General features: G+C 70.7%; 2 protein-coding genes across 2 annotated transcripts in view; both read right to left on the bottom strand.

Moving 5' to 3' along the window:
• Positions 1-15,317, bottom strand: part of ARAP1 (ArfGAP with RhoGAP domain, ankyrin repeat and PH domain 1) — a 184,971-nt gene that overhangs the window by 161,788 nt on the left and 7,866 nt on the right. The window lies entirely within an intron of this gene.
• INPPL1 (inositol polyphosphate phosphatase like 1) lies at positions 344-14,823 on the bottom strand. Its single transcript, XM_052812708.1, is given in 30 exon segments — positions 344-1,553; positions 1,941-2,068; positions 2,294-2,419; positions 2,421-2,591; positions 2,593-3,049; positions 3,145-3,297; positions 3,627-3,711; positions 3,787-3,942; positions 4,050-4,137; positions 4,248-4,336; positions 4,425-4,538; positions 4,651-4,740; positions 4,848-4,929; positions 5,031-5,119; positions 5,207-5,306; positions 5,396-5,534; positions 5,628-5,724; positions 6,755-6,872; positions 7,227-7,423; positions 7,519-7,621; positions 7,902-8,008; positions 8,280-8,430; positions 8,521-8,619; positions 8,829-8,918; positions 9,284-9,374; positions 9,462-9,599; positions 9,674-9,794; positions 9,899-10,049; positions 10,723-10,786; positions 14,610-14,823. Coding segments are annotated over 30 exon segments (3,861 nt in total). The 5' UTR covers positions 14,786-14,823; the 3' UTR covers positions 344-1,462.

The following is a 15,317-nucleotide window of genomic DNA, read 5'->3' as shown; positions in this document are numbered from 1 at the left end:
ATGGGGCAGCAGAAGTGTCCCCTGCCGGGTCCCCACCGTGCTGGGACCAGTACGGCCAGCCTGGAGGGTCACAGACCATGGTGGGACCAGTACAACCAGCCTAGACTGTACTGGGCCCCGGTTCCTCATCCCGCCCCTTCCCGTGATTCCCCTGGGAAGCCCCCCTCCACACGACAAGAGGTTGACAATGACCATTGCATTAAAGATTAAAAACAATAGCTCATGATTTAACAAAAACCACCAAAACAGAGTACAACATGACAGTATTTTTAGTAGGATTAAGTTCACACCAAATGCCCCGTTAACTAACAAGGGGAGGACTGGGGCGGGGGGGGGGACTGCCGGGGGGGGTCCGGACCATCCTTCATCTCAGCCGGAGCAGTGGCAGCGGGGGCCGGACAGGGGGATGGGGAGGGCTGGGGGTCTGAGGCGCCGAGGTCGGGGACAGGGAGAGCCTGGGGGGGGTCTCACCCCAGCGAGGAAGGGGAGGGGGGAAGGCACAGCTGGGGGATCCCCACCCCGGGGACCCCCCTGGAAGGGCACTTGGTGAGGCTGGGGGCTGAGCACCCGTGGGGGAACCTGGGTCAGCACCCACGGCGGGGGACCCAGGTGAGCACCCACGGGGGACCCGGGTGCCAGCCCCGCTGCCACCGAGGGTGTCGCAGCCCCTGGGAGGGGATGGATCCAGCAAGTACCTAATGGGCAAACTGGGAGCGGGGACGGGGGGGGGGACGCCCCGGAGGCACTGGTGGTGGCGAGTTGGGGGGGAGTTTGGGCGAAGGCACTGATCCAGCTCTGCTGCGGCGGGACCCGCGGGTGGGGATGGGACCCCCAGGTGGGGATGGGCTCCCTGAGCTCTGCGTGGTGTTGTCTATGGGGGCTGGCAGAGCCCCCCCATCCCATCCCATCCCATCCCATCCCATCCCATCCCATCCCATCCCATCCCACATCCCAGCTTGGCCCCAGCCGGGCATCACAAAGGCACTTGGGTTGTGACACGACTTTGCTCAGAGCCTCCTCCTCCTTCTCCTCCTCTTCCTCCTCCCCGGCTGTGAGGGGCCGCGGTGGGAGCCAGAGGTCCCCAGGGTTCACCCCAAAAACCTCCCTCTGCCCGCAGGACCCCCCCCACCCACAAGACAAACGCTCGTCCCTCCTCTCAATAAATAAGAAATAACTTAAGCGAGGGGAGGCCCCATCGGTGGGGACCCCACCCCCCTGAAATTGTCTGACCAGGACCCGCCGCCCCCCCTGCCCCCCCAATCCCCCCCCACCCCGCTGTTACCCAGCACCCGGGGAGGGGGGCGGCCGCGGGGGTCCCGGTGCTCACGCCGGCTGCTGGTGACGGCTGCTGCTGGTGGTGGCGGGATGTGCGGATGCGGGATGCTCAGCCGTGGGATCCGGGATGCGCGGCCGTGGGATGCAGGATGCTCAGCCGCGGGACGCTCGGAATGCGCGGCCGCGGCTATTTGCGGAGCTGGAGGCTCTCCAGGAGGACGCGCTTGTGGCCGGGGTCCAGCACGCCGGCCTCCTCCAGGTCCTCCTCTGTGATGTCGCTGGGGAGGGGGGCACAGCTGTGGGGCTCGCCGCCCCCGGGGGGGTACCTCAGCCCCTGGGGGGCACCCCAGCCCATGGGGGGTACCCCCTCAGTGGGCGCAGGAGCCCCCACTTGGGTTGCTGGGTGCCCAGGCAGCTTCCCCCCACCCACCCTGCGGGGCTACGCAGCCCTGGGGGGCAGCAAGGACCCCCAGGGGCAGCAGGGACCCCCCCAGGGCAGCACCCCACGGGGGTCTCCCCAGGGCAGGGGGTCTCCCCAGGGCAGGGTGCTCCCACCCAGGCATCGCTGTGACCCCCTGGGGAGAACGTGGACCCACGGGGGCTGGCAAGGTGGGTGGCGGTCGTCCCCCCCCCATGCCGGCCCGGGGGGTGGGGGGGCTGCTCACCTGAGGAACTCCAGGTCGTCCCAGCCGTTGCGCACCAGCCCCTCCTCGTACCGCTCCAGCCCCAGCGCCCGCAGCCACTCGCCCACGCCGGGCACGGCGCCCACGCCACGGCCCGCCTGGCACAGCGCCTGCGCCGCAGCACCCGCACCGTCAGCCCTGCGTCGCCCCAGCCCCGCACCCCAGGGGACCCCCAGGATGGGACCCCCGGGATGGGACCACCCTGTGCCGTGGAAGGTCCCAGACCCTAACACCCTCAGCGCACCCCCGGCGTCCCCCCCAAAGGGAAACCCGATGGAGGGCGCTGGGGGGGGGGTCCCAGCACCCTGACCGCTCCCCCCTCCGCAAACACCCACCTCCTCGGCCAGGTCCTCCTGGATGCTCTCCCGGATGGAGTGGGGGGGGAAGGCGAGGGGGCGGCCGTAGTCGGGGTGCAGGCAGCGGGGGGGCAGCTCCAACCGCCCCCCCTTGGCCAGCAGTGGCGGGGGGGGGGGCCGCCCTCCCCTTCCCGCCGGCGTAGTCCACCTCGCTCAGCGTCTTGGCCATCTGCAGCACCGAGCAGGAGCGGTCGTCCAGTAGCCCCCCTGCCGCGGGCAGCCCCCCGGCACCATGCAGCCCCCCGGTAGCGGGAGTCCCGCCAGGCCCCTCAAGCCCGAATCCGGCGCTGGCAGACGGCGGGGGCCGGGGGTGCAGCTTGGGCGGGGGGGGACTCGCCGAAGGCGGCACCGCCGACGGCCGGCCGCGGTTTGGGCTCCTCGCGCCCGACGGGCACCGGCAGCTCCTTGGCGCTGCCGTAGAAGGGGTTCGGGGGCAGCTCCAGCTCCCGCGGCAGCGGCGGCGGCGGGAAATCCGGCGGCGGCAAGTTGAGGGTGCCGGCGTCCTCGTCCGAGGAGCTCTCCTCACCGCGGCACGCCGGCGGCTGCCCGGCCGAGGGGTGCCGTCGTCGCTCGGGCACCGCCAGCTGCACCTTGGCCTTGGGGGCCGGGGGTTTGCCGGGGTCCCCGGCTGCCAGCAGCTGGTGCGGGACCCCCTCCAGCACGTAGTACGCCGGGTTGTTGAAGCTGTTCTTCAGCGGCCCCGCCGCCGGCTCCGGCGTCGCCTCCGCCTTGGACCTGCGGGCACAGGGGTGAGCGTGGCACCCCCGGGCGCGGGGGGAGACGGCGGGTGTCGTGTCACCCCCCCCCCAGCCCTGCACGTCCCCCCTCACCGGCTCGGGGCGGCCTCGTCCCTGGCGGTGCCGCGGTGCGGTGCGGGGGGCCGGGGGGCCGGCGCGGCGTTGCCCTTCTCGGGCTCCTCCGGGAGCTTCGCCGGGACGGCGGCGGCGGGCGGCTCGGCACCGGCGGGCTTCCGCCCCACCGACCTGGGTGACAAGAAGTGTCGGGTGCCCCATGGAGCTCGGCCGCCTCCAGGACAGGACTCGGACCCCCAGGATGGGGCTCAGACCCCCGGGACAGGGCCAGCACCGCTCTCGGACGCACCGAGCCCCCCCATCCCTGACCCACGTGGCATAAGAGCCAGCACCGGGACTGTCCCCAACCACGTCACATACGCCATCCCAGAGGGATGCTCTGAGCGATGCCTGTGCTCCTGCGGCACTGGGGCATGCTTCAGCCCCCCCGGCCCCCCCCCAGGACCCCCAGCCGGGGGCCACTGGTTCTCCCCCGCCCCACCGAGCCCAGTCCCCCGTACTTGGCATAGTCCTGGTTGGCTCTGGCACCCAGCAGCACCTTCCCTTTGCCAGCCGCCGTCTCATCCTTATCGATGCTGATCCACTCTGCCAGGGGATGGGGGCTCAGCGGGGGGGGGGTCCCGTCCCCGCCGTCCCCCCAGGGTGTGGGGGGGTCCTCACCATAGAGCCTCTCGCGGGTGCCCAAGCGCTCAGCGGGCACCCGGACCTTCATGGAGCCGCGGATGTTGCCCGTCTCCTCGCCGCGGTGCGACAGGTAGGTGAGGAACTGCTGCGCGGTGCTGCCGATCATCGACTTCAGGGCGATGACGCATTCCCCTGGGGGTGGCAGCGGGGTTGGGGGGGGGTCGGGGGTCCGCATCCCCAAGGGACGCCCCCCGGGAGGGCGGTGCGGTGCCGGGGGGGGAGCCGGCGTGGGTACTCACCGTAGGACTCGTAGCCGTCAAGGGATTTGACGGTGAGCAGGAGGTGCTGGTCCTGCAGGTACTCGATCTCAGAGAGGATGGGCTTCAGCTGCAGGCGAGGGGACGGGATGCTGGCACTGGGAGCAGGGGGGGTCTCCCTGCCTGCAGCCCCCCCCCCCATCCCAGCACCAGCCTTGCCCACCCCCGGCCCTCCCTCACCGTGGGCAGCTGCCGGGATGACCATTGCACCTTGAGGAAATTGATGTTGTCGCTGCTCTGGCTGTCGTTCTCGAAGCTCTTCTTGAACTCTGGGGAGGGGTGGGGGAACACGGCACAGCCCCCATCAGCCCTCTGACCCGCCCCCCAGGACCCCCCCGCCACGGTGCCGTCCCTCACCTTCCAGGCAGGTGGAATAAAACTCGATGAAGAACTTGGTGCGACTGGCCGTCTTCACGATAGCCTCGATGCTCTCGAACTCGATGTACGCCTGCTCGGAAGACTTGGAGAGCCCTCCAGGGAGAGTCGAGGCATCAGGACCGACCCCCCCGGGAGCCCCCCCTGCCTTGAGGGAGAGATGGGACCCACGGGGAGGGGAACGGGGTGTCTCCTTGGGCACAGGCACCTTTTTTGGAGACGAACTGGGACGTCACCCCCACCTCGAAGGAGCCAAAGACAGGCGAGTGGTCGCTGGTGACGATGTCGTCCGTGCACCCTGCGGCCAGTTGGGATGGGGGGGGTGTCAGGCTGGGGTGGGGGGGGCAGCCTGTCCCCGGGGCAGGGGCAGGGACAGTGTCCCAAGGAGGGGGACACGCAGCTCACCGTAGGCGTTGCAGTTGACGTGAGTCTCGGGGTAGGACTTCCAGAGGATGCGGTCACACCAGGACGGCACGTTGGTGCGGACCTGGCAGGGACAGGGAGTGTGTGTGTGTGTTGGGGGTGTCAGGCTGGGGTCCCTGTCCCACCCCCCCGACCCTAACCCCCCCACCTCACCCTAGCACCTACCCCTGTGGGCTTCTGCTTGTGCCAGACGTAGGTGTCCCGGGAGCCCCGCTCATAGCGGTAGGTGGGGGGGAAGGTGATCTCCTCCTCGCCTGCACCGACAGCAGGGGGGTCAGGACAGTCCCAGCAGTGGGGGCTTGACCCCCCCGGATCCACCCCCAAGCTCCCCCAGCCCTCACCAAAGCGCAGGAAGACCTTGTGCTTCTCCTTCTCCAGGTTGAGCTGATCCACCTTGAGCAGCGGCTCCAGCTCCTTGCGGCTGATGTAGTTGAGGATCTCCTGTGGGACAGAGGGGCTGGCACGGGGTCGAGGGGGGGGACACAGCAACAGCTCACCGCCCCCCCCGACCACGCCGCCCTCCCCAGCACCTGGATGTCCATGTCCAGGCGATAATTGAGGTCCCCGAACCAGAAGAGGTGGGTGAAGCGGAGGGAGATGTCGAAGGAGCTCAGCTGCTTGTCCCCCAGCGAGAGCAGGCGCAGGATGTCCAGGTAGTTCTGGTTCCTCCTGCCCGGGGTGGGGGACATGGGGGTGGCACCAGGACGGGGGTTGCACAGCCCCGGGGCAGGATGAGACCCATCCCGGTGCGTGGGTGCTCACCGTGCCGTCTTCTCGTTGCCGGAGGTGAGGTGGCAGTTGACGAAGCCGAAGGAGGTGCCGTTGAACATGAAGGAGACGCCCACGGCTCCCTTGTTCCCTGCAGGGACACGGGCACGGGGGCAGGATCAGGCCGGGGCGGGCAGCTGCCCCAGGACCCACAGGCTGCCCACCCTGGGGGGACGGGGACCCGGCTGTCCCCACGTCCCAGTGACGGGGCACAGTCACCACCCAGACTGCCGGCACCGGCACCCACAGCCCGCGCTCTGCCCGGGCTCCCAGCACGCACCCAGACCCCTCCTCGTGCAACGCGCGTGCTCCAGGACCCCTCCTTGTGCAACACGTGCAACACCAGGTCCCCTCCCTGTGCAACGCACATGCACCCAGACCCTTCCGTGTGCAATGCACGCGCTCCAAGCCCCCTCCTCATGCAACTCACACACCCTCAGGCCCCTCCTCGTGCAACGCACACATGGCCAGACCCCTCCTCATGCAATGCGCACGCATCCAGACTCCTCATCATGCAACGCACGTGCTCCAGGACCCCTCCCTGTGCAACACACGCAACACCAGGACGTCCCTCCGCGCAACACACACGCCAGGACCCCTCCTTGTGCAATGCACACATGCTGGGACCCCTCCCTGTGCAATACGTGCACAGCCAGACCCCTCCTTGTGCAATACGAGCTCTGGGACCCCTCCCTGTGCAACACACGCACACCCAGGCTCCTCCTCATGCAACACGTGCTTCGGGACCTCTCCTTGTGCAACACATGCAACACCAGCCCCCCCCCCCCCTGCCGTGCAATGCACAAGTGCCTGGACCCCTCCTCATGCAACACATGTGCTCTGGGGCCCCTCCCCGTGCAATGCACACACCCGGACCCCTCCCTGTGCAATGCATGCAACACCAGAATCCCTCCCCGTGCAACACCCGCCTGCCCAGACTCCTCCTCGTGCAACACACGTGCTGCAGGACCCCTCTTTGTGCAACACGTGCAAGATCAGGACCTCCCCCCGTGCAACGCAGACATACCAGGACCCCTCCTCGTGCAGCACACCCCCACCCTGACCCTGTGTGCCCCCATCCCCGCGTCCCCCCCCACGTGCCCGGCAGCTCCGGCCCCTACCCAGGGTGTTGGCAATCCCCGTCTTGACGCTGGAGGTGCTGACGTGGCTGATGCGGTTCTCGTGCTCCGGCTTCACCAGTACCACCACCTTGATGTTCCACAGGGACTGCATGGCCACCTGTGGGCCCACGGCCACCGTCAGACCCCCGCTTCTGCCGGCACACACTGAGGAGCGGGTCCCTGTCCCCCCCATGCCGTGGGTGCCAGGGAGCTGGGTGCAAGGTGCCCCTCGGGTGCGGACCGTTGCAGAAGCCCCCTCCTTCACCCCGGCATCTCCCACCAAGGGCTGTTCCCCCGCGATACCCACCGTCACCAGCACCCCAGCACCACGAGACCAGCCCGAAACACCCAGCGTCGGCAGAGCCGGAGCATCCACAGCCTCCCCAGGAGCCAGAGGGACACCGAGCATCACCCATCTCCACCACCCACCAGTGTCTGCATCCCGTGGCCCCCAGGACCCCCGGGTTCTTACCGGGCGGTACTCGACCTCCGTGAAGTCCTTCAGCACGGCGCGGAGGAAATCCACCCACTCCTTGTCCCCCAGGGAATTCTCCTGGGTGCCGAAGACATAAATGTCGTGGGGGATGGCGACCGTCACCTCGTCCAGCGTCTTTCCCAAACCCTTGGAGGTGAACCACGACGTGATGCTCTTGGGTGGGGGCACGCTGCCTGCGGTGCAGGTGGGACAGGGGGGAGCAGCATGGTCAGGGGGGGACCCCAGGGGCTCGGCCCCCTGCAGCGGGCCCCCCCCCGGCCCCGCTCACCCATGTTCCAGGTGCCGATGAAGATGGAGATCATGTCAGGCTCGTCCTGGTGGGAATGCTTGTTCTTCATCAGCTGCAGGAGCTGGCAGAAAGCCTCCCGCTTCTGCGGGGGGGAGGCAGTGAGCAGGGGCAAGGGGCTTCCCATGGCCAGGATGGGGCCCCCCCAGCCACCTCCAGCCCCCGTGATTCGGCTCGGCCAAACTCGGCACCTCTTGGGCACAGGGGACTGGGCAGGGACCACCCTGGGGACGTCCCCCAACCACCGGGCACCCAGCACCCATCCCCAAGCCCCCATGAGGGACCGGGGGTTAAGTCCTGCACCCCCCCATCCCTATGAGAGACACTCCTTCCTCACCCCCCCATCCCGGCCGAGCGCGACCCACCCGGGCACTGACGAAAACGAAGTCTTTCCGTTGCGTTTTATCCTTTTCCTTCTCGAAAACGATGCCCAGTTTGTTCTGCACCCGCTGCGACTTGATCAGCTGCCGGACTAGGGGAGAGCAGGGAGAGGTGGTGGGGTGGGGGGGGGGAGTGCTGGGCTCCGGCTGGGCACCGTGCCCCCCCACCCCAGCGCCCAGGCTCTGGGGGACACCCAGGGTGGAGGGACACCCAGGATGGGGACAACCAGCTGCTCCCACCCCACCACCGAGCCCCATGGGGACGCTCCCCGCTCTGCTCCAGCGCAAACTCAGCCCCAGCCGCCAGCCTGAGGTGCAGGGACCCCCAGCCCAGTCCCCACCGCCGCACGCCCCCCCTCTCACTCTTGTCGTGGGTGAAGGTGTTCCAATCCTCCTGGGAGTCCTTCTGCTTCTTCAGCACCACCAGCTTCCCCCCCTCCACGTCCACGCTCAGCGTGTACTTCTGCGACTTGCCGATCTTGGTCAGGTCCCCCAGGGTGACGTCCAGCTTCACCTGCGGCGGGACACCGGGTATGTTCGGTCGATGCCGAAATTCCCCCCCGGGGGACCCTTCAAGCGCGGGGAGGGGGGGGTCGGGACTCACCTCGAAGGTCTGCACCGGGATGCTCTTGGCCTTGCGGGAAAGGGGCTGGGGGGGGGCGGCGGGGGTGGCCGAGCTCATCTCCTGCAGGGCTTTCAGCGCCTGGCAGAGCCGGCGGCAGCATCAGCCGAGCGCCGGGCACCGCGACCCCCAGCCCCCCAACCCCTCCCACCCACGGGGTCCCCTCCGTGCCACCCAAGCGGCTTGTTTTGGCCCCGGCACCAACCGGATTGCGCCCTGACCATACCCTGGCGCAGGACCCGGCACAGACCCCCACGGCGGGACCCCCACCCCGGCACCCCTGGCCTCACCTTCTTCTCGATGCTGGAGAGGAAATCCTTCAGCACCGAGAGCTTCAGCACCAGGCTCTCCAGCTCCTGCTCCCCGCTTTGCCCCGCCGTCTGAAACCCCCCGGCATGTCACAGCCGGCCCCGGCACCGCCACGGCACCCCCAGATCCACCCCAGCCCCCCAGAAGGGCACGACCCCCCGGCACCGTGGGACGGGGCAGGACGGGACCCCTGGATCCACCCCAGCCCCCCAGAAGGGCACGACCCCCCCCAGCACTGTGGGACAGGGCAGGATGGGACCCCCAGATCCACCCCAGCCCCCCAGAAGGGCACGACCCCCCCCAGCACTGTGGGACAGGGCAGGACGGGTGGGTGTTTCTCCGCTGGCTTTCCCACCACCCACGCGTCCCCGTGGACGGTGCCGTGGCGTGTCCGTGGGCACAGCCCCCGCACGTGGGGGGGATGGCAGCCCCTCACCTGCTGCAGGATTTTGGAGACCATGGGGGAGCTCTGCTGGTCAAACACCTTGGAGAGGATCTCCAGCCCCGCCAGCACCTTGTCCACCTCGCTGGGGAGGGAGAGAGGAATGGGCTCGGCAGGCGGCACGGCCGGTCGTCTGTCCGTCCGTCTGTCCGTCCCGGTGCCCGGCACCCACCTGTGCAGCCGTTTGCAGGAGGTGACGAGGGTCTTGTTGAGGTGGGGGAGGCTGCTGGCCCCCCCCTTCACCGCCTCCAGGTCCAGCGAGTAGCTGCCCTTCAGGTACTCGTGGGAGATGCTGCTCAGGCCGTTGGTGCTGCAGGGAGGGAGCCCGGAGGGTGAAGAGCCGGCAGGGACGGGCAGGGGACGGGCAGGGGTGAAGCCCCTCACCTCTCCGCCGTCCCCTCCGGCACAGTTGGCCCCAGGCCGGCGGGGCTGAGCCCTGCCGAGGTGCTGGAGAAGCTGGTGGAGCCGGAGCGCGGCGGTAACGGCGGCTTTTCATCCTCTCCATCTGCAACGGGGCGATGGCGGGGGGGGGGGGGGGGTCGGTCACAGCCCTGACGGGGACCGGGGGTCCCGGGACCCCGTCCGCTCACCCGGGTCACCCTGCCGTACCCGAGTAGTCCCTCTCCTCCGCGTTCTCCTTCTCCTTCTCCCTCTCGACGGGGAAGAGGAGGGTGCAGACCAGCCCCTGGTTGGGCTGCAGGTACAGGGCGATCAGCTCGCTCAGCGTCTTGAAGCGTCTCACCTGCACCCCCTGCGACGTCTGCGGGGACACGGGGACCCTCAGCGCCTGCCGGCGGGGTCACCCGGACCCCCACCCCATGCAGGGACACCCTCCCCCATACAAGATGGGGGGGGGGGGGGGGCTGACCCTGGGAGCCCCAAAGCTGAGCCCCGTGGGGAGCGGGGTCCGGTGCACGTGGCAGCCCGCCGCAGTGCCGTGGCTGCGTGCCGGCAGGGCTGGCAGGGTGCAGGCAGCAGGCAACAGGCAGCAGCCATCCCTCGGCCTCCTCCCTCCCGGGGGCGGCTTTTTCCTGCCTGCCCGGACGGCACAAAGGGGTTTCTGTTGCTCTAAAAATACCCGGCGACGACGGCCGGCCAAAATGGGTGCTGCCGAATCGCCCGGCCGTGCCGGAGAGCCGGGCACGCTCGTGGCGCAGGGCCGAGGCCGAGCCCCGCTCCCCGCACCCAGCCCCACGGGAGAGGCGGGGGGCAGGGAGCTCTCAATGGGGTGCTGCGCCCACCCAGCACCAGCCCACCCCCCCAACCAGCATCCCCAGCAAGGAGCTGGGTGCGGGTTGGGGGTCCCGGCACCCAGACCTCCCGCAGCCCACGCCAGGACCACCCCCAAAACCACTGCTTCCCATAAAGGGGTGCCCCTGCTCCCAAAGAGGCGGGGGGTGGTCCGTGTCATGGCGCGGGGGGGCAATGCCCACCTGCACGGCCAGGAAATCCTCCTCGTCGGGCAGGATGCGGTAGGTGTGGACGTGCTTCTGGAACCTGCAGGCAGCCGGGACGGGGGGGGGTGTCAGGCAGAGGATGCCGGGGGGACACACATGGCATCCCCCCATCTGCCTGCACGGCCCCCCCTAGACCCGGGGGGGACGCCAGGCACCCGTCCCGTGGGACCCTCATGCCGCCGGCTAGGCACGAGCATCCACAGCGGGAAGGAGCTCCGGTACCACCATTACCTATGGCATGCAACGAGCTGCCAGGTCTCAGCCCAGCTCCCACGGGAAAATGCCTGCGGGAGGGGTGCCGGGGGTCCCAGATGGGTGCTGGGGGTCCCAGAGTGACCCCCCGCTTGCTCCAAGGGGGCCCCCACATCCAACACCCCCACGTCCCCAGGCAGTGCCGCAGCCTGCCCCATGCCATGCCACGGTCCCAGCTCCGCTGCCCGTCGGTGCGCCGGAGCGGGCGTCCCCTGCCCGCACCGCAGGCAGGAGCAGGCAGCCGCTGGCAGCTGGGAGGCCAGGAAGCAATTTATTTTTCAATGGAAGCTCACAGGAACCGGGGACGCGATCCCGGGGCAGGGGGTGACGGGCGGCGCTGAGAGACGGGGGTGCCGACGCCAGCGGGCACGGGGAGCAGGACCGGGACCCCGGGCGCGTCCCCTCCGCAGCAGGGTGACACCAGGAGCCGGGGACCACCGGCACGGCCAGACTCCCCCCCAACACCAGTGCCAGCGGCAGGGACGGTGGCTCGCGGGCTGGCCCCCGGCCACGGCACTCGTGGAGGTCACCGTGAACACAGAGGCGGCTGTCACCGCGCCAGGGCCACCTGTCAGCTCGGCTGCCGTGTCCCCTGCTCCGGTGGCACCCCATCGCAGGGCTGGGGGACCAGGACGCGTCCCACTGCCACCACGCCGTGCCCCCGGAGGGGGTGCCGTGCCCTGCAGCACCGGGTCCCCCGGCGTCACCCCACTCGTCACGGTGCTGGGTCCCCTGGTGCCAGCCCGCTCCCCATGGCACCTGGTCCCCATCCTCCCCCAGCACCCCAGGGGTGCAGCACCGGCTCCCCCAGCACTGGGGCTGCTCCTGGGTGCCCCAGTGGTCAGCCAGGGGTCATGGGGGGGCCATGGGGAACCCCCCAGCTGAGGGGGGGCTGAACGGGAACCTGCTAGGGGGCCCTGTATAGAAAATCCTGCTGGGGGGAGGTAAGGGGGTCCATATGGGAAACCGCCGCTGAGGGATCTGGGGGGTTCCCAACTCAAAGGAGTCCTGGGGGGGGGGGGTTAGCATGGGAGACCCCCAACTGGTGTCAGGGGGCTCTGTATGGGGACCCCCAGTTGGTGGGATTGGGGGGGTGCACACAGAGACCCCCAGCTGGGGAGGGGAGCACAAGGGGTCTCTGTGGGAAGCCCTAAAGCACAGTCAGGGTCTCCACAGCAGAAACCCCAAGGGGGGGGGTGATGGGGGGCTGTATGGGGAACCCCAGCACAGGGTCAATATGGGGAACCCCAAACTGGGGGGGCAAAGGGGAGCCCATAGGAAGAACCCCAGCTGGGGGGGAAGCACAGGGGGGTCTCTACGGGTAACCTTGGGCAGGGGGCCTATAGGGACCCCCAGCACAGGGGTCAGTATGGGGGACCCCAGCTGGGGGGTGACCCCCACAGGCGCCATCCCGCGGGGGGGGGGGGGCACCCCCCCCAGATGCCCAGCCCCGCACCGCTCACGGCTGCTATTTTGGTAAGTAATGCCAGGAGGCCGGGGAGCGCCGGGCTCATGCCGGGGCTGCCGGCACAAAGAGCCATTATGTGGGAGCGCGGCTGCCGGCGAGCGCCAGGGCTCCCCGCCGCCTCTGCCGCGCCAGCCGGCATCCCGCCACGGCCCGGCCGGCACAGCGGGGACCACCCGCGCACCCACCGCCACCTGCCCCCCCGGAGAGGAGGGCACCCACCACCCTCCTCCACCAGGAGCGGGGTCCAGGCACCCCGGCGAGGGGGGCACCACGCGCCCGCCGGCACCACCCTGGCACCGCCGTCCCCACAAACCAGCGGAAAGCCAGGATGGGGGCTCCGGCCCCCCACCCTCTCCTGGGACACCCCACGGGGACTGTCCATGCCGGCGCTCCCCGGGGTGCCACCGCCGCGTGCTGGCACCGCCTGCTCCGGCGAAGCCCGGTTGTGCCGTGGTTGTGCCGTGGCTGGCTCGGCGGAGGCCGTGGCGCGTCGGCAGGAGGGTTAAAGGAAGACGGCGCTGCCGGGATCCCGGCGCAGTTCCCTTTCCTCCTCCTGCCCCCGCAGTTATTTTTAGGCCCCGGCGGCGGCCGCTGCCGACGAGCCCAGCAGCCCCGGCCGCCCCCGCGCCGGCAAGAGGGCTGCTCGGTGGGACTGCGGCACGCTCCTGCCCACCGACCCGGGCAGGGACCCCCACCGGTCGTCGCCACGGCAGGGTCCGGCGCAGCCGCCCGCCGTGGCATCCCCAGGCGAGGGGAGATGCCGGGGCCGGCACCCCTCTTACCCCAGCACCTGCGCCAAGACCCCGCTGCAGCCCCCTGACACCCACCCAGGTACCCCCGATGCGTCCCCCAGCCCCGTGGCACCACCAGTCACCAGTATTTGCAGGGGCGAGGCGTGCTATCCCGGCGTCGTGCCGCCGGTGCCGCTCGCCACCCTGGCTTCGTGGCGGGGATCCGGCGGCCACGGCCACGCTGCGCCCACGTGGCCGGGAAACCAAATTTGCGGGAGCCACCGGCCACGGGGAAGGAGGACAGGGCCACCGCGGAGGCCGCACGCCCTGCGCCAGCGCGGCACACGGCACAGCCCCAGGCCAGGGCAGGCCGGCTCGCGGCGGACTCCTGGTTCTCCCTCATTTGCCATGAGGATCCAGCGGCTGTCGGCGCCCACGGGCTCTCGGGGAGCAGAAAAGCCTCATTTCGAGGTGCCCTCGCCGCCGTGCCGCACCGCCTGCCCCACAACCACATCAAGGTCCCGGCGCTGGCGCAAGCCGCCGGCCCCGAGCAGAGCCGGCGGCGCGCCCCGGGATCCCCCCGGCACGGTGCTGAGCCGCGCTGCCAACACGCCGAGGTGCCGGCAAGCCCCCCGGGGACGGTGGGGCGGCCGGGATCCGCTGCTCCGTGATGGCTGGGCTGCTGCCCCGGTGCCACCGCAACGCTCAGCCCCAGGGCCGGCACGGCCACCGGGCAGGGGGTGGCAACAGCCGGGGGCTGTCGGCACTCGCCCGTGGACCGGCACCAGCCACGAGCCCCCCAGCGTGACCCACGGGCACCGAGCCGTGTGTCGTCCTCCCCCGACAGCCCCCTGGGCTGGGGGCCCTGCCAGAGATGAGGGCAGGGGCCGGTGCCCCCCCAACCCCACGGGGTGGCTCACGGACCCCAAGAGTGCAGGGCGGGGGCCAAGCCCCCCTGTCCTCGCAGACCCCCACGGTGGCAGGGTGGGTGCCCCAGCCCCCCCCCCCCGGAGCCAGCCCTGCTCCCCACAGTGCCTGTCCCCTGCCAGTGCCCAGCATCCCCCCCCAGTGCCCGGGGGACCCCCAGCCCACTCTCCCCCTCCTCCCCCAGAGCCCCCCCCAGTCTATCTGTCAGTGCCCGGCCCCCCAGGACCCCCAGCCCGGAGCGGATGCCCCATCCCCCAGCAGTGCCAGTCCCCCCCTGCACCCCCCCCCAGACCCCTCCCCGCTCCCAGCGCTTGTCCCCCCCCCCGTACCCATTCCCCCCTCCATAGTGCCGGTGCCCCCCCCCCCCCCTCCGCGGACACCCCACCCGTGTCCCCCAGCACCCCACTCAGCGCTCCCCCGCACCCCCCCCCGCCAAAATCCCCCCCTCCCCCAGCACCCCCCCCGTTCGTCCCCCCCCCACTCACAGCAGACAGAGCGCGTAGGCCCCCGCCACGCTCTCGCTGTCCCGCACCAGGAAGCTGCCGTCCCGCCCGGCCCGGGCCAGCTGCTCCTCGGCGGCGGCCCGGCTCAGGTCCCGGTGGTACCACGGCGGCGGCGGCGGAGGAGGAGGCGGCGGCGGCGACCCCCCCGCACCCGCCATGCTCCGATCACCGGGGACCGCGCTCCGCGCTGGGCGGGCGGGGGCAGCACCGGGAGGGAGGAGGGAGGAGGGAGGGAGGGGGCGGGGAGAAGCGGGGGGGGGGGGCGGAGCGGGAACGTGGAGCCTGGGGGGGGGCTCAAAGAAAGAAGAAGGGGGGGGTGCGCGGTTTGGCGCGGGAACGGCTGCACTCGGGATCGGGGGACACACGCACCCCACGCACCCCCCCGCTCCGTGGTCGCCGGGGGGGCCGGGATGGCTGCACCCCGCTTTGTCTGCAGGTCCGCGCACCCCCCCCCCCCCCCCAGCCCGCGGAGGGGCACGCCATGGGGTGGGAGTCCGTGGGGACGTGGGCGAGCCCCCCCACACACACCCCCGGCAGCCGGGTGGGCTGCCGGCCGGCAGGACCCCCGCGACAGCCGTGTGTTGTCCCGTGTCCCCCCCCCCCACCTCAGGACAAGCAGAGCTGGCGCTGGGGGTCCCCGGGACACCCCCCCCCTCCCATTTTCCCCCTCATTGCCCCAGTCGCACCCTG

The sequence above is a fragment of the Harpia harpyja genome, chromosome 17 (assembly GCF_026419915.1).
Source record: "Harpia harpyja isolate bHarHar1 chromosome 17, bHarHar1 primary haplotype, whole genome shotgun sequence".
Taxonomy (NCBI): Eukaryota; Metazoa; Chordata; class Aves; order Accipitriformes; family Accipitridae; genus Harpia; species Harpia harpyja.
Note: the sequence above shows the minus strand (reverse complement) of the source record. Positions and strands in the feature narration are given on the sequence as shown.